The sequence below is a fragment of the Coturnix japonica genome, chromosome 1 (genome assembly GCF_054131305.1).
Source record: "Coturnix japonica strain WE chromosome 1, WE-NBRP24, whole genome shotgun sequence".
Taxonomy (NCBI): domain Eukaryota; kingdom Metazoa; phylum Chordata; class Aves; order Galliformes; family Phasianidae; genus Coturnix; species Coturnix japonica.
This window is the reverse complement of record NC_140663.1, coordinates 73,157,284-73,177,717: the sequence shown is the minus strand read 5'-3', so window position 1 is coordinate 73,177,717 and position 20,434 is coordinate 73,157,284. Positions and strand designations below refer to the sequence as shown.

Sequence of the window (20,434 nt, the reverse complement as noted above, 5' to 3'; positions counted from 1 at the left end):
GCAGCACAAATGGATCCATGACAGAGGCACAGAAACTGCAGTGACCTGTTTGCTTGACATAAAGGACGTTCCCAAAGCCAGATGTCTCCCATCTCCAAAAAAGACCTTGAGGCAGAGAGCCATTATGAAGAGAAACAGAAAGCCCTTTATTTTTGCTGTCCATCCCTGTTCCACGCTGCTCCCACTGTCTGGCTGGCAAAGACTTGGTCAGTGCCTTCCTTCTTACACAGCTCTTCTTCTTGAGGTGCAGCCGGACAGCTCTCCCCAGAGTAAATGACATTTTATTACCAAATTAAGTCCACGGACAGCAACTACATAACATGATCTGGCAAAAAGCACGGCATTTTCTCAATGTTATTACACACATTTGTTATAAAGTCATTTTTACTATGGACACCAGGCCATCCACAAATAATGGAAAATCACTATCGATAAGGTGAAATTTTCCTACCTGTTTGCAAAGCTCTGCAGATGAAATTTGCTCTGAGCACCCTGATATAGCTGTGGATGTCCCTATTCATTGCAGGAGTTGGACTAGATGATCTTTAAGGGTCCTTTCCAACTAAAATGATTCTATGATCTTTTAGAGTCTCTTTTAGAGACCCCAATGGCACTCTGCTCTGACCACATGTTAATCCTTCAGCAGTATGACAGCATGCCTTGAGCTGCCACCAGTGCAGCACCAGGCCAGGACGAAGATAAGGGTGAAGGGATCTGCACACAGTATTCCCTGCAAGCAGCCACTGAACTGAAACTGGAGTTGCACTCACTCCCACCACAAAATACTGGTCAGAAGTGGGACTCGGGGGGGAAAGTAATCCACAGTTACTGCTGCACCATTGGAGAGGTTTGCATTACATGCGAAGTTGAACCATGTCTGTGGCAGTTCCTGATTAAGTTAATATCAAGCAACTCTTGTTTTATACTGTCCGGGCTTTCCAATATACCACATTCCTGCACTGACATCTGGTAACTGCACAGCAGGATCTGAGACATTTTGGCAACAGAACACAAAAAACTATTAAGGATGTAGAAGGAAACATGGGATTACACAAGACATGGGAACACAGTTAACACGATCAGGAAATTAACATTCAAAAAACGATCAACAGGTCTCTGAGTTAGAGAATAAGGAAGAGGGAAACAATTCAAGAACTACACGACTGTTGCTCTAGATTGATGGAAAACTGCCCTCTCTTGTGCTTAGATTGATCCTGCCATTAATTACTTCTATCTTTAAGGGATGGAGTAGATCTTGGGAACACGAGCAAAATGAAGTCTTGCTTATAACATTCTCTGATGTGTTACAAATGGGCTCCAAAAGCCAAGAGTTTCAGCAATCCTTCTGCAAGTTTCACCTACTGCTGGTTGCACAGGACAGATCTAATCCACTCTCGGCCCTTTTTGTAACGTTCACAGCTCTGCATTCTGCTTCAGCAATACCGCGAGTTGAGACGTCAGGCAAATAATGGACACACACAGCTGTAGAAATAACATTTTTGGTTTTAGTGTTTACGGTTTGTTTTACAGCTCATAATGAAATAATGTTAGAGATATCCTGCATTCGGACATTTTTAGCAAAATACATCTTAAAAAACGTAAGGCACTTTTTTAAGGCTTCCTGAAACAAACGGCCATGATAAAAATGCAACCAGAGGGCTAGATGAGAACCCTTTCTCGCCTTCACGTTCAGGTCAGTAAAAGCCCAATCCTTTATCCAGGCAGGCAAATGAAATAATCAATGGAAGCTTCCAAGATAGAGTTACTGCTGCATTAGTGTGCATTCTGAAGTAGTCTACTTGAAGTACCCCCAGTTGGGGGGTGGCAATGGCAGAAATTCATCTGCCTGGCGTGAATAAGATGCATTAAAAATAGTTCTTTGAACTGGTTAACAAAGACAACAGTGCAGGGATTAAGTTTCATTACTTTCATTGGATTAAATTCCTTCCATTCATTATAGCCAACAAGGGTAAGAAACAAAAAGGAGCTGGTTTTCCTCTCCCTCCCCCCTACTCCCATTATAATTCAACACAAGATTTCAAAGACTCAAAATGACCAGGACAGAAGCTCATGAAAAACTGCATCTGGCCACTTCAGAGTATGTTTAAATATTCATTACCGACTTCCTCAGGTCTCACCTCTTATTAAAGAATAACAAACATAAAAGAACTGGCAACTGTAGAAATTGCTCCCAGTCAAGTTGATATTTTGCTTCTTTTCCCTGTGATCCCACTGTTCCTATTCAGTACCTGCATTCAGAAGCACACCATCAGCTCCCCTTGGCAAGGAGATGGCGAGACGGAGGAACAATGCCAGCATGGCCCTCGACCCTGCAGGGAAGGTGGAACGAGCAACTTTCCTTCACACACTTATATCCCAGTTTAAGAACATTTTCAAAAGCCAGGGCGTGCTGGGCTGCTGTAGCAACAAGGGGAATGATACCAAAACACTGACTGAAGACTGCAGCCAGAGGTGCATCGGAAGTGACTGAAATACACTATTGAAAACTGGCAAAAAAAATAAAGAGCCACAAGCCAGAGCACTGGCAAAACAACTGCCCGCTCCCCAGGGCCTCCAAGGAAGGGATGGTAGAAATCTACCATCTGTCAGCAAATATTCAAGTTTCTTCTTACTTACTTTATTGTCCAGTACCTTTTCCAGTCTTCAGGGGTTAAAAATGCTGAATATCTTGTTTTCTGGGGGGCTCAGTATGTTAGGCACTGTAAGTACCGACCTGTATCCCTAGCACTCATATCCACCTCCACGGCAAAAACGACTAACAAGTCACATCTCTTACAAGTCCCTGATTGTTCCAAATTCTGACTTACTTGAATTGCACTTAAAATCCCAGCAGCACAAAGAAAAATCATTAGCTATATTCACAAATATATATAATGTTTTTTTTGTTTGTTTGTTTTTTAAAGAGACATTATATCAAGTCTAAAACGTATAGATATCCATTGCATAAGTTGTCAACTTTTGACCTGGCTACGGTAAAGCAGCTATAAAAACAGATTAGTCTATTAGCACTATTAGAATGGGGTAGAGATGGGCTGCTTGTTTGGTTAGGCAAGAAAATGCACCTGAGGAAGGAGCTAAATGAGAAGCAGCCACCACTCATCTTGGCCTGTCACACACATAGGTGTTACCGTGCAAACAGGAACTGTGGCAGCAAAGTGGCTGTGGGATCTAATTTTGTCCAATGAAGAATACATCACTTCAAGAGAGCTGCTACTCAAGAGAAGAAAGGCAGGCAGTACTCCACGGCCCTGAGCTCAAAAGATCTTGAAATCTCACCTTACGTCATTCACTTTAACTGGCAAAAACTAACAGTGAACTTAAAATTGTGGCTCTGCAATCAGTTTACTGCCATTTAGCATGACAGCACACGACAAGATTCAATCAGGACAGGAAGAAGCATCAGAAAGAAGAGATGAAGGAGACATCGGCCACTCACCGATCCCTATTTCACTGACAGTGTGCAGTTGTTTTCTTCTCAAAACTGGGGGGTTTTCCTTCTAAGCAAACCTCACAGAATTTCCCCGAGTGATACCCAGTTGCTTTGTACATGCACCTGTCTTAAAGATACCCTTGTGAAAATGACTGGGAGAGACAAAGAGCGTGAGTGATTCAATTCCTCATGTACTTGTTGGTTGCAGGATTTAGAGTATGTTGCAATAGTTAATAAGCAGATAATTTCTTTTAAATTCAAGTTCTCTTGCAAAGGCAACCAAGGAAGCAATCAGTACTGTCGAGGAAGTGCAAAGCAAGAAGTTAAACCTGCACACTGAGACAGACTGGAATGTATAAAGTTTCACAGACCTTGTTTGTCAGGTCACATTAAAAGGAAAATTGTAGCTTAAAAAAAATAAACCGCTAAAGCTAATTACAAAGAGGAGAATTATCAAAGTGCTTTAATAAAGTGTCAAGCATAATTAAACAAGACCATTAACACAGAGCTGCCATAAGATATCCTAACAGGCACATGTGTTTTCCGAACGCAAGAGAGAAGCACAGGTTTTTAATTACCCCCTTAGGACCAAAGTGTGTTAAGTAAAGTTGTGCTTGTTCATTTTGTTTCTTAACATGAAATATTTGCTCTGCTCATGCATCCAAGGCACAGCTGGATTTGCTGTACTGAGACTGCAACCAAAGGACTGTCTGCTGGAAATACTGAGACGGGCAGCTCTCACTAAGCAAAACACCAACAGGTGTTACACTTAAAAACTCACAATTTTTCTGTGGCTTTCCTTTAAGCATAGCTTCAGGTAAGCGAATGTATTACTTGGACAGTCCGACACCCTGACTCCTCTATCACAGCAAGAGCAAATGCACGTAAGGAAGGGGCTTCAAAACCACCCCCAGCAAGACAAACAGACAAGGTGTGTTATGTTTTTTTGTACTGGCTTTTCCTCTGTGTTAAGGCAAGAAAAGAATACATATATCCAAAAACTGCTCTCTGCAGTACGTCTCTCAGCACTTCCAATTCACTAAGGTGCTCTCTGCTTTAAATAGATGAGCTTACAGATAGATGGTAGTGCTGCAGCAAGCATAGGAGAGCTAGCTGCTGCAGCACAGAAGCATAGTCGCTTAAGGACAGGAAACACCAATTAAGACTTTTCCTGCAGTTCAGATATGAAAGTAGATTTGCTTCAGCAAGCTGAGACCCAAACATATGATAGAATGCATCACATCTGGTCCCACGCACAGGCACACATGGCCACAGGTCCGAGATAACAATCTCAAGTCTCAACAGAACAACTGATCCATCTTCTGAAGGCATCAGAAAAAAGCAGCACTCCAAGTGTAATGGGAAGAGGCAGAAGGAATTAAAATAAAAAGGAATACCGTTAGGAGGAAGCACTAAGGACAGCCTGGTGTAATGAAGGAGAAGAAAAGGTGGCTCAGTTCTATGGCTGTAATACCTGCAGCAGCACAGAGACCCTGTGTCTCCAGGCAAAGGAGCAGTAACCAGAGTTTGGAAAATCTACTCCTGAAACAATGACAAAAAATAACCAGCTCCCGTATTCGGTGGATGGGTTCAAGATCTGTAACTGAAATCAAAGGAGACAATAAAGAATCAAAACGCTATACAAAACATTGGGATCCATGCATACCCATATGGCATCATTAGCCTGTTCCTGATTTACCATAGTGTTCAAAGATCTGGCCAGCTTCCTTTGCTCTGTAGGATGACTGAAGTCCTGTGAAGTGTCACATATTAAACGCTTCTTGACCTGCCAGTCAGGATGAAGCCCCTCCCCAGCCCACATGAGGGGGTCACCCAGACAGCAGACATCTCTAACAACCCCAGGTGCCCTACAGGCAGTATCCACTGAGTTAGTTCTCCTAAGTAGCGCTACAGCAAGCAAGCCGAGGCTTGCTAAGGTGCTCTGCCCTCTACAAGGACTTGAGGAAAGTTTCTTGTGAGCCCTTCTGGCCAAGGGCTCATGCTTTGCTGTCCCATGATTACTTTTCAAACACTTTTCCTTCCGCTCTTCCTGTTTTGTTCTCTGTTATCCCAGAAGGACTTTCTGCATCCTGCGTGCAGCAACGCTGGCTTCATCCTCGGAGTCAGATTCACTCTGGGAAGTGGAGCTCTGGGAGGCAGAGCTGCAGGGCGAGGAGCACTCCGGGGAGCACAGGTAGTGCATCAGCGGGATGCGGTACTTCCCACAGAAGTCAACAAACTTGATTTGTCTGACACAGCTGTCAAAGTAGACACCTGGAAAGGCAGAGGGCACAGTAACAACAAGTGAGACTGTGTGAGGAGTAATTCACGTGCTCCATGAGGTTGTTGCATTTAGTGCAAATGCCTTACGTCAGCATTTAACACAGCACTCAGTGCGGAAGCAGAAGAGATACTGGAGAAAGAAGGGACCAGAGGACTATGGAAACGTACAACTTCTCTCCTTGGCGCATTTCTCCTTGGTAAAAATCTCAGGCTGGGAATTTGCAAGCTCCTCTTTAAATGCTGAATTAATTCACCCACTCTGTTTACAAATGTGTGAAACCACTTCTACCAGCTAGCAAAAATGTGTCCACAAATAGACCCTCTCTCTTTCATGGCTCCACTTCTATTCTGCCTGAGTGAAGTCACCATGCTGAGTTTGGATGCTGTTTGCCATGGCAACAGCATTGCTGTAATGCACAATTACCTTCTCTTCCTGTCACAGAGAGTGATTTTAGACACTGACATTTTCAGAAGTTTCCAGCAGTCTTTCAAGTCCTGGCTGGTACGGAGCAATCTTTTCTCCTGCAGTGTCAGAGCAACACTGCAGAGCTGTGCTAATTCATCAGGAAAAGCGAGAAAAGAGGAAAACCAATCCACTGTTATTCTAGGCCATGCAAAGCTCTAAAAAAGGAAACGTTTCTTTCTCTTCCAGCACACAAGTTGCAGCCCTTCACCTTTGCTTACTGAACCTCTTTTGATATTGTTCCATATGGAGATAACAAACTGCACAATGACTGCGGGGTATATAATAATGATTTTCCTTAATCTTCTCAAGGCCAAATGCACAGATCATTTACTCCGAATAAAGCTTAAGCATTAAGCCAAATTAAGCCCAAGGATTTTGGGCTTATCAACAAGTCCTCTTCACACAGGTACTACACATTAGCTATCCAAGCAACAGCTAAAAAGATGCTCTTGTTAACCACCAAGCACTTCAGCTCCCCTCTTTTTTCTGTCTGGAAAGGAAGCTTTCTGTTCAGCAGCCCAATTTTAAAAGTTTGCCAAACTTCTCCTGTCAGTTACTCAGTCTGAGCTATTTTAGAGCAGAAGGGTCAGAAAATTCAGAAGATAAAAGCACAATGGAGCGCTGGGATGAGCTGTCAGGGCTCCAACAGAAACACTGCCTGACATTTCCATGTAATTGTAGTAAACCAGTGCTAGAACTTTAAATGCTATTCCTAAGAAGAGTGAGTGAATCGAGATCCCTCAAGACATTTCAGGAGAGCTGCAGCCACTGAATTTGATGCAACAGCATATCTCATATCTAGCCTGGCTGAGCTATGAGAGACATGACAAGTAATGGGGAAAGAAAACCCATCAGGTAAAATCAGGAAATAGAGCAATGAAGGTAAACTTACCCCCACATTTAGGGTTGGGACAGTTGCTGGCCAAGCTCAGATAGCGGACAAGATTCTCTGGGAGATCACTGGGAGCATAGGGAACATTGCGAGTTTTAATTGTGCGTCCTGCCAGTTCTTGAAGGCTTGGGGGGTTGTAGGTCAGGTCACGGACAAAGCGAACCACCAGAGGGTTTCCTCGCAAACTCAGCTCCTCCAGGTGAACCAGGTTAAGAATCTCTCGAGGGAGGTAAGTCAGGAGGTTGTTGTGCAGGCTGAGGGAACGCAAGGAATGCAGCCTAAGGATGGAGATGGAAACGCAGTCAGGATGTGCAAGAAAAGTCATTCCACAGCTGCATTACACACAGACCTGATGACTCTCCTTCCTCTTGAGAATTTCTTCCCTTTGGATTTTCTTCTTTTTAAAGCACAGATTCATGCTAAAGGAGATGCTGCTACCCCAGCACTCACAATGCCCTAGAAAGCTTGGCTCAACTCTTGAATGCCTGTTGAAGAAAGTCTTCCATACGCTGGTGTGCCTCTCAATACACAGCCCACGGTCCCCTCATCCAGTAAAACAGTAAAACAGAAGCACAGAGACTGGCTGCTTTCAGCAGGAGATAATGTTTCCTTGTACCCAGTGCATGCACCAAAAATGGTTCCTTGCGATACTTTGAGTAAGTCACCTGCTCTCCCTCATGCATTAAAGATGAATGCTGGTAGGCAGCCAGCTCTGTGAAGCCTCACGTTTTCATCGCTTGCAGCTGCATCAGCCTGTGCTGTGATACACCAGATCTTAAAAGCTTAACAAGGTCAGGCCAGGCTAGCGTCTGCATGGGTGACAAGCAGTACCTTAGCTTTCAGAGGGCATGTTCCAGCACAATGTCCAGGGCTGCTCTCAAGTTAGTACAAGTTACAAGACACCTGGACTCATTAAGTGTTGTACATAAAGAATAATCCCACTAAGCCATCAAATTCCAACTGAGAAAACACCATGCTGCCATCCAACTGCTTTTGGGGTTACAACTACACACTGAATTTTTCACCTCCCATCTTAGACTACCCGTACAACATTTGAAGCATCCTCTTCTCCCCATTATGCAAGACATAATAAAGCAGTATCTAATTCTCTAGAGCTGTGTTGTAGGATTTAATGAATGCTAAAACTTTCTCAGATCCCAGAATAAGGAATACCACGGGAACACAAGGGATGGTACAGAATAAAGGCAAACAAAGGAAGGCTTTGGCTAAAACAAGACGAATCAAGCACTCATCACTAAAATCACAGCAGCATGGCAGCTATATAAACCCAGCTGCTCAGGTACTTCTCAGGGTTCCCTGCATGCATCTATTGGTTCACTTAGCAGCGTACACTTGGCAACTTCTTTACCTACACCACTTTGATTGAGATTTCCACATTGTATCTTCGCAGTCTGCCTGCAGCACTAAGGATCTCTATGTCGACTGAAACACTGAAGGACAAATAGGTCTTCCCACTTGTTTTTATCCATAAAAGCAGAAGGAGGAGTTCAAAGGGTTAATTGCAGCTGTTGGCTGATGACAGCAAATACTCACTGTGCCAGCTGAGGTGGAATGCTCTGAATCTTGTTGTCACACAGCACTAGAGAGCTCAGAGAAGGCAGGTTTGCTAACTCAGGTGGAATTGAAGTAATGAAATTCCCTCCGAGGTACAGAAACTCCAAGCTGAAAAAGAGAAAACACTGCATCATTTCATTAAGGTCATTTCCAGCCTCGTTTAGCAGCAGGCCTTCCCATCTCACGCATTTCTCAAAGAGAACTTACAGCTGACTAAGTGTGAAATAATTTGCTGAGGGGAAAGAAGAAACTGTTACACATCAAGATTACAATAGAGCTGCTGTTTCACAACAGATAAGGTCGAGCTTTACCTCCAGACTCCTGCAGCAACCGTTACATCTGCAGACAGGCACCAGACACCAACTCTACACACAAAGCTCCTGCTCGCCCTTCCAAGGAGGAGCAACCTGCACATAGTCTGCAGCACTGACACAGCTCCTGCTGCAGCCAGTGGGAGTTCTCAGTTTCAACAGGAATAAAGTGAGAGCAGTGGTTCCCCTGAAAAATCCCAGTGGCGCTGGCCCTGCATGAGGGCTAGTCACACAGTGTGGTGCCATCTGACTCCTTGGAGACTAACTGCAGTCTTTCAGAAGTCAGTGGCTTCCAATCCCCCTCTGATACAACTCATATTCCACAGCACTCCAGCTACAAGAGCACAGGGTACACTGGAGTCACGCAAGCACACACGTCAAGCAGACTGATTTCAGCACACCGATGTCACAGAGCACAAAGCTACCAAGGACACCGGCTGTGCTAACTCCAGCTTAGGCCTAGATAGTAAAAACAGCTCCCTGCCAAAACTCAGCAGATGGGAGACAGGACTGAGCAGAGACACTAGAATCCTCCGACCAAGTGAAGTACCCAGTATTCACCAGGCATCTTTGCGGCAGCAGCTGGATGTTGACTTCTCTTCTACATCATCTCCACAAGGCCCGGGGGTGAAACAAAGTCAGAGTCTTCCTTGCCTGTTCTCAGCCATGTGGAAAGGAAGCAAAGGAAGACTTAGCTTCTCTGGCTGGGAAAGGAGCCCACTGCAAACTGCGGTACACACTCTGGTATGACAAAGTGGCTACAAAATTAAGCCACTTCTAAGCCTTAAGCTGAACCTAACCATCTGAAATAAAGGAATTAATCTTGTTTCACCTGAGGGATCACCTGGGACAGCATTTGTGGAGGTTATGCTCAACATGCAATGGAGTACATAGAGGAAAATCAGACACCATTCAAGAACAGCCTCTCTTCTAATGGACAACCTGTAGGAGTGGGGGCAGGATGGAAGCTGTTGAGCAGAGTGTGCAAGGGGAGAACATTTATAATTGAATTTTGATCCCCTAACAAAGGAATTTTAACCAGAAGTCCTCCAGCCTCCGTTGTTTCCCAAGGTGGACTTAGGCTGCTCGGGTCTCATTAGGCATTAACTGCTGACGGTACAGTTCCTTTGCATATTTTAGCTCTGTGCCATTGCTGGAGCTCATGTTGAAAAGTGTTGGGCAAGGGAATTTCAGTAATGTGGATTTCAATGTTTAAATAAGCTTTAGATGTGTACAGGGCTCCATGTCCTAGGAAAGTGAATAATTAACTCTTTGTCCTCTGTGCTCGAAGACACAACCGCTACAAACTCATACTACCGAGGAAGGGAAAAAGGGAAGCAAAATCCCTTTCAAGCCATAAAATACGTTTCAAGATCAGCTTACTGCACATACTCAGCGTGCAAAACACTGCCAACAAACTTACAGCTTTCAAGTCCGTTCTTTTTAAGGGCTGTGTAATGAGGGCACGGTGACTAGCTAAGATACAAAGCCCCAGCACCAGGCTACAAAGCATCACTAAGAATCCACCAAATAGAGGAAGTCTTTCACCAGCAAAAGAGGACTTCAAAAACTGTTTTCCTTTTCCCTACCTTCTGGATGGCTTTTTAGAGGTCTGAAGATTACTAACCAGCAGTAGTCTGGTACTTACAATGTAGAATGTATTACACACATTTAATGCACAAATTAGGTCAGTTCTAAGATTACTTTTTCTTCACTAGGAAGGATTCAGTCTCTCATCTTGGCTGAGCAAGACCGAGGAATTCCTAACAGCCATTTCTGGAGCCAAGGAAAGTCAAAAGAACTGTCTGAGGAAAGCTCACCACGACCCAGATGAGGATTTCAAAGAGACACGAGCATTTTGTAATTAGAATCAGGCTGACCACACCACGGGTCACGGGTTGCTGCTCACCTACTCCTGTTCTCACACCACACTGCACTAGGCCCCAACCTGGAGGCCATGAGCTGTCCCTATTGGAGCAAGGAAATGAGATCAGGGAGCTTGTCCGGCTGCAGAGCATGCAGGCAGCAAACCCCTAACCATACCATAACCAGCAGCTTGTGGAACAGCATGCAATAAGGAGGACTACGGGCTAAGTAACCTCTCAAACCCGGTTCATAACCTCTCACAGCCAGATCGGACCCAGATTTTCTGAAGACCATTAACCTGCATGGTCACAGTGCTGGCCAGCTAAGGCCTCTTGCATCACTGCGCACACAGAGGGAGAGAACAAATTTTTCTCTATTTCCAAAAGCCAGCCTAGGAGCTTACAAAAGCCAGATTTATGTAAATCCTTTTACATACAGGAAGGGAGCGGGGCAATGCTCACACAGCCATGACGTGGCTCAGGTGGTGGCAGCAAAGCAAAACGTCCCCGTCCTTGGAGGTGTTCAAGGCCAGGTTGGACGGGGCCCTGGGCAACCTGATCTAGTAAAGGTGTATGTTTGGTGGCCCTGCCAGGCAGGGGGGTTGGAACTACATGATCCTTGAGGTCCCTTCCAACCCGGGTCATTCTGTGATTCTGTGTGATTCTGTACGTACAAGGCGCCAAGAGACTGCACGTGCTTGCTGGAATATGTCTTGATGTTTCCAGGTTGTCCTGTACCACAAAACAAACCCAAACACACTCGGTAACTAAGAAGAGCCCACTTGGAGCTATTTTTAAATGCCCTGTCAATTCCCGTAACACTTCCACATCACGCTTCAAGGGGAAAACCACTTCTGGCACAGGAGATGGACAACATTGCAACCCATCCAGTTTCCCCAGAGACGCTTTTTAGGATAACATGTAGCAGCCGACATCAAACAAACGCATCTAAATAGGTAATCTAAAAAGAAACGGTGACCCTGAAACAGCTCCAGGTCTGTTTAGGAGAAACTTTTTTAACAAGGAATTTCCACAGCAGCTGGAGGCTCATGCAAGGGAGGATTTGAAAAGCAACCCACAGTCTGCTCCTGTTCACCCTGTTCTACGGATTCGTTAATTCCTGGGAGAAGAGCGCTGCCTTTGCTGACATGCAAATTCGAGATCAAACACTTGTCTAAAAACCATTTGCAAAACGTTTGAAGAGGGGAAGAAAAAGGGAGGCAGCGAGCAGATTTCCTAATGCCGTATCTTTATCAAAGCTTCACTCGCTGTGTTTCCCACACTGCAACAACCGCTCTTAAGCGTATGCTCGTCTGACACGATTAATACTCGCCACGAATAAAAGCAAATACTCTGGTTTTCATTGCATCTAAGCCTTGACACAGACCTTGGATAAATCTGGTGATGAGCTGGAGGCCTTTGATCCCAGCCTTTGTGTAACTGGGCTTTACTACATGTTTCCAAGCAAGAAGGAAAGGGACACACATGGCAAATGCCTGGAAAGAGCCGGCTTCTTTTCTGTGCTCTTCTGCTCCTGCTGCTCTGCATGTGCATATTGACTGGAAGAGGAACACTGAGTCTGAAACTCACATCAGGAGATCCAGAGGACCAAAGGCATTTCTCAAGTTCAAAATTTCAAGTTCTTAAGGATTCTTCCCTTTAAAGGGCAAGATGTCCCCCAAAGCACACAGCTGTAAGGACAATGTGCACCAATAAACCAAAACCAACAGTGAATCACAGAATCACAGAATGACCCGGGTTGGAAGGGACCTCAAGGATCATGTAGTTCCAACCCCCCTGCCTGGCAGGGCCACCAAACATACACCTTTACTAGATCAGGTTGCCCAGGGCCCCGTCCAACCTGGCCTTGAACACCTCCAAGGACGGGGCATCCACAACCTCCCTGGGCAGCCTGTTCCAGGGCCTCACCACTCTCCTAGTGAAGAACTTCCCCCTAACATCCAACCTAAATCTTCCCTCTTTTAACCTAAAACCATTTCCCCGTGTCCTGCTATTGTCAGCCCTTTCCAAGAGTTTACTCCCCTCCTGGGAGTAAGGTATTGAAAGGGAGGTACTGAAAGGGAGTTCAGGTATTGAAAGGCTGCAATGAGGTCACCCCGCAACCTTCTCTTCTCCAGGCTGAACAAACCCAACTCCCTCAGCCTGTCCTCATAGGGGAGGTGCTCCAGCCCCCTGATCATCTTCGTGGCCCTCCTCTGGACCCTTTCCAAAATCTCCATGTCTTTTTTGTACTGAAGACCAGAGCTGCACACTGACATCCTGCCTCACCAAAGAGAATTTGTCCAAACCCAGGAGAAGCAATGACTGCACTTCTAACTCACCAGCCACATTACATGACAGTTCTTTGCGCAGCCCCAGCTGGACCAGCAGCAGCGGGATATCTGTGATGCTCATCACACAGAGGAGCTGCTGGGGCTGTGAGCCAAGCCAGAGAGAGGACATGTGACCATCTCACACTGAAAACACAGCACGTGTTTGTGCTGGAGGGAGAGCTGCAGCTCTCGCCTTTTTTGGGGCAACACAAAAACAGTGCAAAGAGGGCTGCTCTCACCCAGCTAGTGCACTTTCCACCCTCAATTCACAGCAACAACCAACGCTGCAATCCTTGTACAATGCGGTCTTGCACTGTGCTCACACTGCTAGCTGAGCAGCAGCAGCATACAGGAGGAGCTGGCTCAGCCATAATACCTCAGTAGGGCTGACATTTACTCCTCAGAAATTTAAAAGGCTACTCCAGATCACCACAGACTAGAGATCATGGAATCTGGAAGAAAGAGCAATACTGCTTCTTCTACAACATCGCTGATAGAGAATAAAGCAAAGGCTTTATTCTTGGTGGCAGCTTGCTATGACCAGCACCACCTTGCTGCCATCACTACAGCAATCATGGTCATTCATTTTCGAAGCCTCAAACACAATAGCATTGGCAGACAGTCCTGAATGCGCCTAGGAGGTAACACCAGCAGCTGAAAAGCACCCACTTTCAATGCAGGATCTTGTGCAGCACCCAAGGACTGGCAGGGACAAGGACAAGGTGGATGGCTGAGGCTGGAAGCAGTAAGGCAGCGGGACTGGTTGTGGTTCTCATCCATCTCAGTTCATTACCTTGCCAAGTCCCTAGGAACACGCTAAGATGACCTGACCCCAGCTTGCTGCAAAGCTGTGGCTTTATTACCTTCATGTGAGTGAGATCACCTGACACATCTCTCATTCCAGAGCATTTGCACTTGCCAGTATGTTTCTCCTCCCGCAGCAGGTCAGAACCACGAGCTTTCCATCCTGTCAGCCTCACCACACGGACTCCTTACTCACTGCATCCCTGATCTTCATTAAAACTGATGTACTGCCCCTTCAAAAACTGTACGAGGAGCAAAGGGAAGACACGAAGCTTAGTTAATAAGAGTTTTTTAAATATTCAAAGCTTGGACATTCTCTTGAGACGAGAAGTATTTTTAGATCTCTGCAACTCAGCTTGGCTCTATAATCAGAGGCTGGAGCAGATGAGGAGAACCGCTAACCCCAGTAACTGCAGCACCAACAGAAGGAACGCGTCCAGTTGAAGAAGCTGGAGGAGCAGGGTTTACTACCTTGAGCTAAAGTTCAATTTTATTACGGTGACACATTAGCAGAAGTTCAACAAGTTAACGGCGATTACAGAGGCGGCAGACACAAGCCGGGTCTAGTTTAGTTTTTCTACCTGACGCATCACTTTGTAACGATAAACCCACAGCTCAATAGCTTTGTCCGCATTTGCCCTCTCGGAATTGTCGGTCTGGGGCTCATGCATGTCCAGTGGAAGAAAAGCCACAGGACGGGACAAACAGGAATCCTGCCTCAGGGCAGGCCAGGGGAAGAAAGTAGCGGGAGTTTGTGTGCTGTGTGTGTGACACAGCCAGGTGCCTTCCTGGGGTCAGCTGTGTGACACAAACTGGGCTGGAGGCTTGTTTTGTTGGGAGAAAAATGAGAGAGAGAATCGTAACCACAGTTGAGGGCATGCAAGGAGCAGCAGAAGCCTTTGCCTCGGAGGTTGTCACAACTGGATTCCAAGCACAACCCAGACAGTTACCACAGATGTTACTGGAAGCAATGCAAGTCATCTTTGACATCAGCCTCCTCTCCTATGAAGCTGGTGTTGCTGTGCTCATGTTCTTTGTTGTCCCTGAAGCAATGGCTCCTGAAGAGATAAAAAGCTGAGAGTCCCACTCGACACACCAACCCCAACCCAGGATGCAGCCCAAGTCAAAACGCTTCAAAGCACCTCCCAGTCCTAGCTTAGCACTGCTCCAGATCCTCAACAAGAGCACGCTGTGCCATACCAAACTGCCTTATGTCGCAGTGGACAAAACCGTTTCCCTTCAGCACTCCTGAGGCACCAGGATGAACGCAGTCTTGTAGGGCCAAGGTTGCTGGGACTTGCGTCAGAGAGACCGCTTCCAATTTGTTGCTCAGCAAAGGGCCAGGGTGAGGAGAGGTCAGTCTCCAAAAGCACAGGGTTGGTCCAAGGCCTCGAATACCAGCAGAACTCACACAGGTGCCCACGTGACACCGACAAGTCAGAACACTGCTCCCACATTGTGGCAGGTACCCATCCCAGGTCAACGTGGGCAGCCAGTACCACACGGATGCTACATGAGACCTCTTCCTACCCCAAAAATGTTCCCCATTACTATGATTCAGCCCTCAGTTTCTGTGTCATTGCCCTGCAGCAGGCTGATCAAACCCCGAGTGCAGCCCAGGGCTCTATGCTTCAGACCTGTCAGATTCACACCAGTCGGATGGGTGGAGAGAAATAAAACCAAATCACAAGCAAGCACCCTAATGACACCGCCTCTGGATCAGCAGAGAGGCCTTGGCATTTACATAAGGCACAATCAGATCTTCACCCTCCCGTGCTGCCCATCAGCCACGAGCTACCCCAAACCTGAGGTTCAGCTTCTGTCTCCCTATTAAAACCTATTAAAACCAAACTTGGGAGCATTCCGTGCTCCGACACTCGTTACCAACCACACGCACCAAGGGCCGGGGCAGCACGAAGCGCTGCGGCACACGGGCATTAAGCCACAGCTCGGCCACAAGAGGCCAAGAGGTGCCTGGGGGTGGGGGGATACCCGAACCCGGGGCCGCGGCCTCTCACCTGCGGAGCTCCTGGATGTCGGGCGGGATGCCGTGCAGCCGGTTGCCGCCGAGGCTGAGGCTCTGTAACCCGCGGAGGCCCAGCAGGGCGGGCGGCAGCTCGGCGAAGCGGTTGCCGCTGAGGTTGAGGACTCGCAGGGATCGGCCCAACGGGGCCTGCCCCAGCGCCTTGGGCAGCGAGCCGGGCCCGCCCAGCCGGTTGTTCTTGGCCAGCAACGTGTGCAGGCGCGGCAGGGCCAGCAGCTCGTCGCCCAGCTCCGCCAGCCCCGTCCCGCTCACGTCCAGCACCTCCAGCGCCGGGAACCACTGCGACAGCCCGGCGGGCAGCGGGCCCCACAGCCGCCGCGGGGACAGCACCAGCCGCCGGGCCTCCGCGCTGCGCCGTGCCGACAGCTCGGCAGCCAGCTCGGCCGCCGCCGCCTCTTCGCCCTCGGCCGGGCCTCGGCGAGGCGGCTCCGGCTCCAGCTCCGGCTCCTTGTCCGCACCGCCCGCCGCCGCCATCCCGCTCGCCGTGACCGACGGCCGCCCGCCCGGGAAGCTGAATAGCCCCGCCGCTCTCCGGGGCCGTGCTCGATCCCGGGCGCGCCGCCCGCTGAGGGGGGGCGGCGACCGAGGCCGAAGGGGACAGAGCGTTCGAATTCATGTTTCGGGGTTCCGGCCGGCCGCCGCAAGGGAGGCAGGGATTCTGCCGCCAACCCGGAGCGAGCATGAGAGCGAGGAGAGCCTGAGGAGAGGCGTGTGGGGTGGGATATGGTTAGTGCCTCGTTACTGCTGGAAGCTCAGCTGCACTGTGAGCAAGGGCACGTAGCCGCACAAGTACAGCTACTCACCAATAAACTTATGTGCTTCGCTGCCTAAAGCATTAGGTCAGAGCTCAACAGGCGCCTGGTAGAGGTGGGCAACAGGCTGCTTGCTCTTCATCTCACCCAGGACCAGAATCACTTCGCATTAATACAGCACCTGTCAGCATGATTTTCTTGCATGAAAGCAAGAGCAGAACACAACCAAAGACAAACATTTAGAGCTGGACTAGTTCAGCTCTGGAACCTTCAGCTTCTCAACCAGCCCAAGGCTTCTGATCCGTCCTTACAAAACAAGTTTACAACGCGTTATTTTTACTTCTCTCTGGGTTTTCCACTCGGTCCACTTGTTTTGTGAAACACTGCCCAAAACAGAAGGTTCTGAGACCCCCCTCTGATGCTCCATGGGACAGAGCAATTGCACTGAGCTTTATGGCCTGTGTCCCCGCATGCTTCCCAGTACAACGTATTGCTGTTCTCTCAGCAGCATGACCCTAACTCACCTTCACCTTGTGATCTGATCTAACAGTCCTTCCCTCTGTAACCCCCTCTTACACACCTGCCTGCATGAAGCAGGAGGAATCGAGGCCACAGAGGGCAGAACCCCGAACTGACACACATCACAGCTGGGCAGCTGTTAGAGGAGCAAGAAGAGTTCTGAATGGATTATAAGGCCATCCCATTGCTCCGAGCATGCGGCTGGGAGGCAGCTGTGGCTGCAGGCTGTGCCTCTGCCGCTGGCTTACCTTGTGGTTGCGGCTTCCCACTTCTCTTTACAGCTTCACCAGCTGGAAACCACAGAGGGTTACATCTTACATTTGTCAAGTGCATGGAGATCTGTGTACGAGCGCCAGCAATGATGTGCAAAAGGCAACTGGCTTTTTTCTTGTTGGTTTTGGAAGACCAAAATGAGGACCCGAGGGTTGTAAAATAAAAAGAAACGTGTCCTTTTTTACATTTCCTTTTATTTGGCAGTAATATCCAACCCCCCCACAACCCCACCCCCGCTTCAAAATATTACAAAATCAAGTAAAATAAGTGCACTAAGGAAACCTACAGAATACTGATAAATTTCACACACGTACAGGAGGGAATACAGAGGGAGGAGTGGGACTTCTTTGTCTGTTGCTTCAATTTGTCTTTTGAAAAGAATGCCTTCCCTGCCACTTGCAGTCTCTACAATTGTCCCAGAGGGCAACACTTGGTACTCAGCACTCCCTTCCTCAATAGCTGAGTCAACCTGCAGTTGACAGTGAGCCTCCTGCCTGCTGTGGGGTAGCAGCTCTTTCCATAGGGGCACATTCACTGCACCCCTATACCATGCTGTCCTAAGATATGGTACATGGCTTGTTAGAGCAGCCCAACCCCTGGCCTCAGCCCAAGTGCAAGCTCTGAATCTTGAGTGCTAACATCCAACTCCACAGCCTACCCCAGCAGCCATCCTCACACACTGCAACATGCGCAGGAAGGGGACTGGAGAATGAAGCCTACAGAAGCCCTTCTGCATGGGTAAGTCTCTCCTTCCTGCACCATGCTTTGCTTCTCCCAGTTGGAAATCTTCCTGCCTGGACAATAAGATGTTCTTCCCATCCAGGGAAAGCCTTTAAGGCAAGCTGTTGTGTTTGTTTTTTTTTAAGGCACTTCAATGATCCAAGCTGCAAGGAAGAGAGCTGGGAGGCACCAACTACCCTTCAGAGTTGGGGCAGAATAAAGCAAAACATTTATTAACTATGTTCCTCTGACTCCAGAACCAGCACATGATGCTGCTTTGCCTCAATCTAGGGGAGGAGCTAGGAGATGTCTAATGTCTTTTCCTATGCTTGCAAGGCACCAGCTCAGTCTTCTTCTTCAAGGGAAGTATCGTGCCGACAAGGGAAGGTGGAGACTCGAGCTCTGCTGATCTTCTTTCAAGCAGAACATGCTTCTGCTGATGCAGGCTGACTTTCACTTGAGTAAGCACTATGGACTGCAAGACACCTGGCAACAATTTGTTGTTCAGAAACAGGAAGACAGAAGTCACAGCAATCCTCTTGATTCAGAGACGTGCCACTGCTTGGGATGCACAGCAGGGACATGAAGGGAATGTGGACAGAGGATGCTTAGGTGTAAGTATAGGAAATACACTGGACAACTGCAGGAGAAAATCAGCTGGTGCATGAGGCTAGAGAGGTCACTGTCAACAAAACAGCTTTTCATTTTTAACTAGAACCAATGCTCTGAGAAACAAGATACTTGGAAATGACCCGCAAAGGGTATTAAAAATAAGGTCTGATCAGAGATGCTGAAAATTGTGTCAGCAAGAAGGGTTCTAGCCCTGACTCTGAACACACATCTGCAATTAAAAATGAATGCTGCTGCCTTATCCCAGAGGGAGATGGAAAACCCAGGATGATGGCTAACAGCTCAAACTTCAACTGAACAGTTTTCTATGTAGTTAACCTACTAATGGGATGCCACGTCCCTCTGTTTCTGGACAACCTAGCATGTCCCTCTGGGCAATTCAACACTCTGAGCACACGATCAGTGCTAGGAGCAAAAGTCAGAGAGAGCTGCAGTGTCAACCTGTGTCTAGTAGAACTCATTACATCCAGCCCTGCCTCTTTGTTCACTGAGGGACGCTGCAATCCTCAAGTAAGAAATACCCTGTAGTGGAGGGCTCACAAGTTGTTTGCTTGTGGTGACTGAATGCAGTGTGATAGAAACTGTGCACGGGGCATTACAGCACTGTCAATAACAAAAACCCACAGGCTGGGTTTTCTTGAAAGACCTAGAGCTACGAAACATACAAACGCTGTATTACTAACATAGGAAATAAAGTAATAAAAAACAAAACAAAACAAAGAAAAAACAAAAAAAAAAAGGGGGGGGGGGAGTCGGCATGTGAATGTGATAAGAAAAAATATGATAGCACCTTTAAGGAGGGGGCGAGGAGAGTAAGAGTGAGATGAGGTCAAAAGGGACTGTGTTGTTTTGTAGCCCACAATGTACTGGAGGAGCTGCTGGGGACAGACTGGTGGAAAGCAAGGAGGAATGTGCTGGGCTCCTGCCAGCAGCATGGCACCATCACTTCCAGGTGTCACATGAGGCTGACCAGCTTTGAGGAGCTCAAACCAAAGAGGAAGGTAAGCGAGGCAATGCCCTTGCCTCATTATGCCCTGCAGCAGCACACATGCTCGGCTGAAAAACTGCCAGGCCTGTGCTGGTGCTGACAGCTGTGAATTGAAGACTCCCTCATATCCAGCACTGACCTCCATCCTTTCCCCAGATCTAGGGGAACAAGAAATCCCCATAAGCTCCTGGGAGAAACCACTGCTGCCCTGGGGAAGGGTCCCAGGGGCTGCTGTAGTTTCCCTGAAGACTTCCAAGGCCCCAGCAACAAAGCTCCCTGACCTGGTGGGCTCTGCTCCCCTTTCCTGGCCCCATTCTCTGTGTATTACAAAACAAATAACCCATCGCTATACAATGTAAATATCTGTGACTGGGCAACTGTAGCAGACACTTGTGCATACTGAGATCAGCACTGGAGGACAGAGCAGCAGGTTGGGCCCATCCTCCTGGGCTCCTCCGATGTGGAGGCCCCTTACATCTCCTTGGTGTTCATCTTCTTGTTCTTCTCAGCTGTCTCCTATAGAAAGAA

General features: G+C 47.6%; 2 protein-coding genes across 3 annotated transcripts in view; both read right to left on the bottom strand.

The window, feature by feature from the left end:
- Nucleotides 1-1,483: 1,483 nt before the first annotated feature.
- LRRC58 (leucine rich repeat containing 58) lies at nucleotides 1,484-18,123 on the bottom strand. 2 transcript variants are annotated; one of them, XM_015874783.3, is made up of 4 exons: nucleotides 15,999-18,123; nucleotides 8,647-8,775; nucleotides 7,093-7,370; nucleotides 1,484-5,725 (listed from the first exon to the last, which is right to left on the bottom strand). In XM_015874783.3, the coding sequence occupies exons 1-4, from the start codon at nucleotides 16,496-16,498 to the stop codon at nucleotides 5,517-5,519; spliced, it is 1,116 nt and encodes a 371-aa protein (XP_015730269.2). In that variant the 5' UTR covers nucleotides 16,499-18,123; the 3' UTR covers nucleotides 1,484-5,516. The 2 variants fall into 2 exon arrangements, with proteins under 2 accessions (XP_015730269.2, XP_085380914.1); XM_085524788.1 differs by lacking the exon at nucleotides 15,999-18,123 and adding an exon at nucleotides 8,979-9,245.
- A 276-nt stretch (nucleotides 18,124-18,399) lies between these two features.
- The window catches only part of FSTL1 (follistatin like 1), a 34,517-nt gene continuing 32,482 nt past the window's right edge, over nucleotides 18,400-20,434 (bottom strand). Inside the window, exon 11 of the mRNA XM_015874796.3 lies at nucleotides 18,400-20,422. Coding sequence (XP_015730282.2) covers nucleotides 20,378-20,422 — 45 coding nt within the window. The 3' untranslated portion in view covers nucleotides 18,400-20,377. The remainder of the gene's footprint in view (nucleotides 20,423-20,434) is intronic.

What these genes read in the sequence shown, in the direction of transcription:
- LRRC58 (XM_015874783.3), bottom strand. Translation starts at nt 16,498, where the DNA reads ATGGCGGCGGCGGGCGGTGCGGACAAGGAGCCGGAGCTGGAGCCGGAG. An exon ending in ATTCCACCTCAGCTGGCACA is followed by an intron (nt 7,371 to 8,646) that starts GTGAGTATTTGC and finishes CTCCATCCTTAG; the next exon opens with GCTGCATTCCTTGCGTTCCC. An exon ending in TCCCAACCCTAAATGTGGGG is followed by an intron (nt 5,726 to 7,092) that starts GTAAGTTTACCT and finishes CTGCCTTTCCAG; the next exon opens with GTGTCTACTTTGACAGCTGT.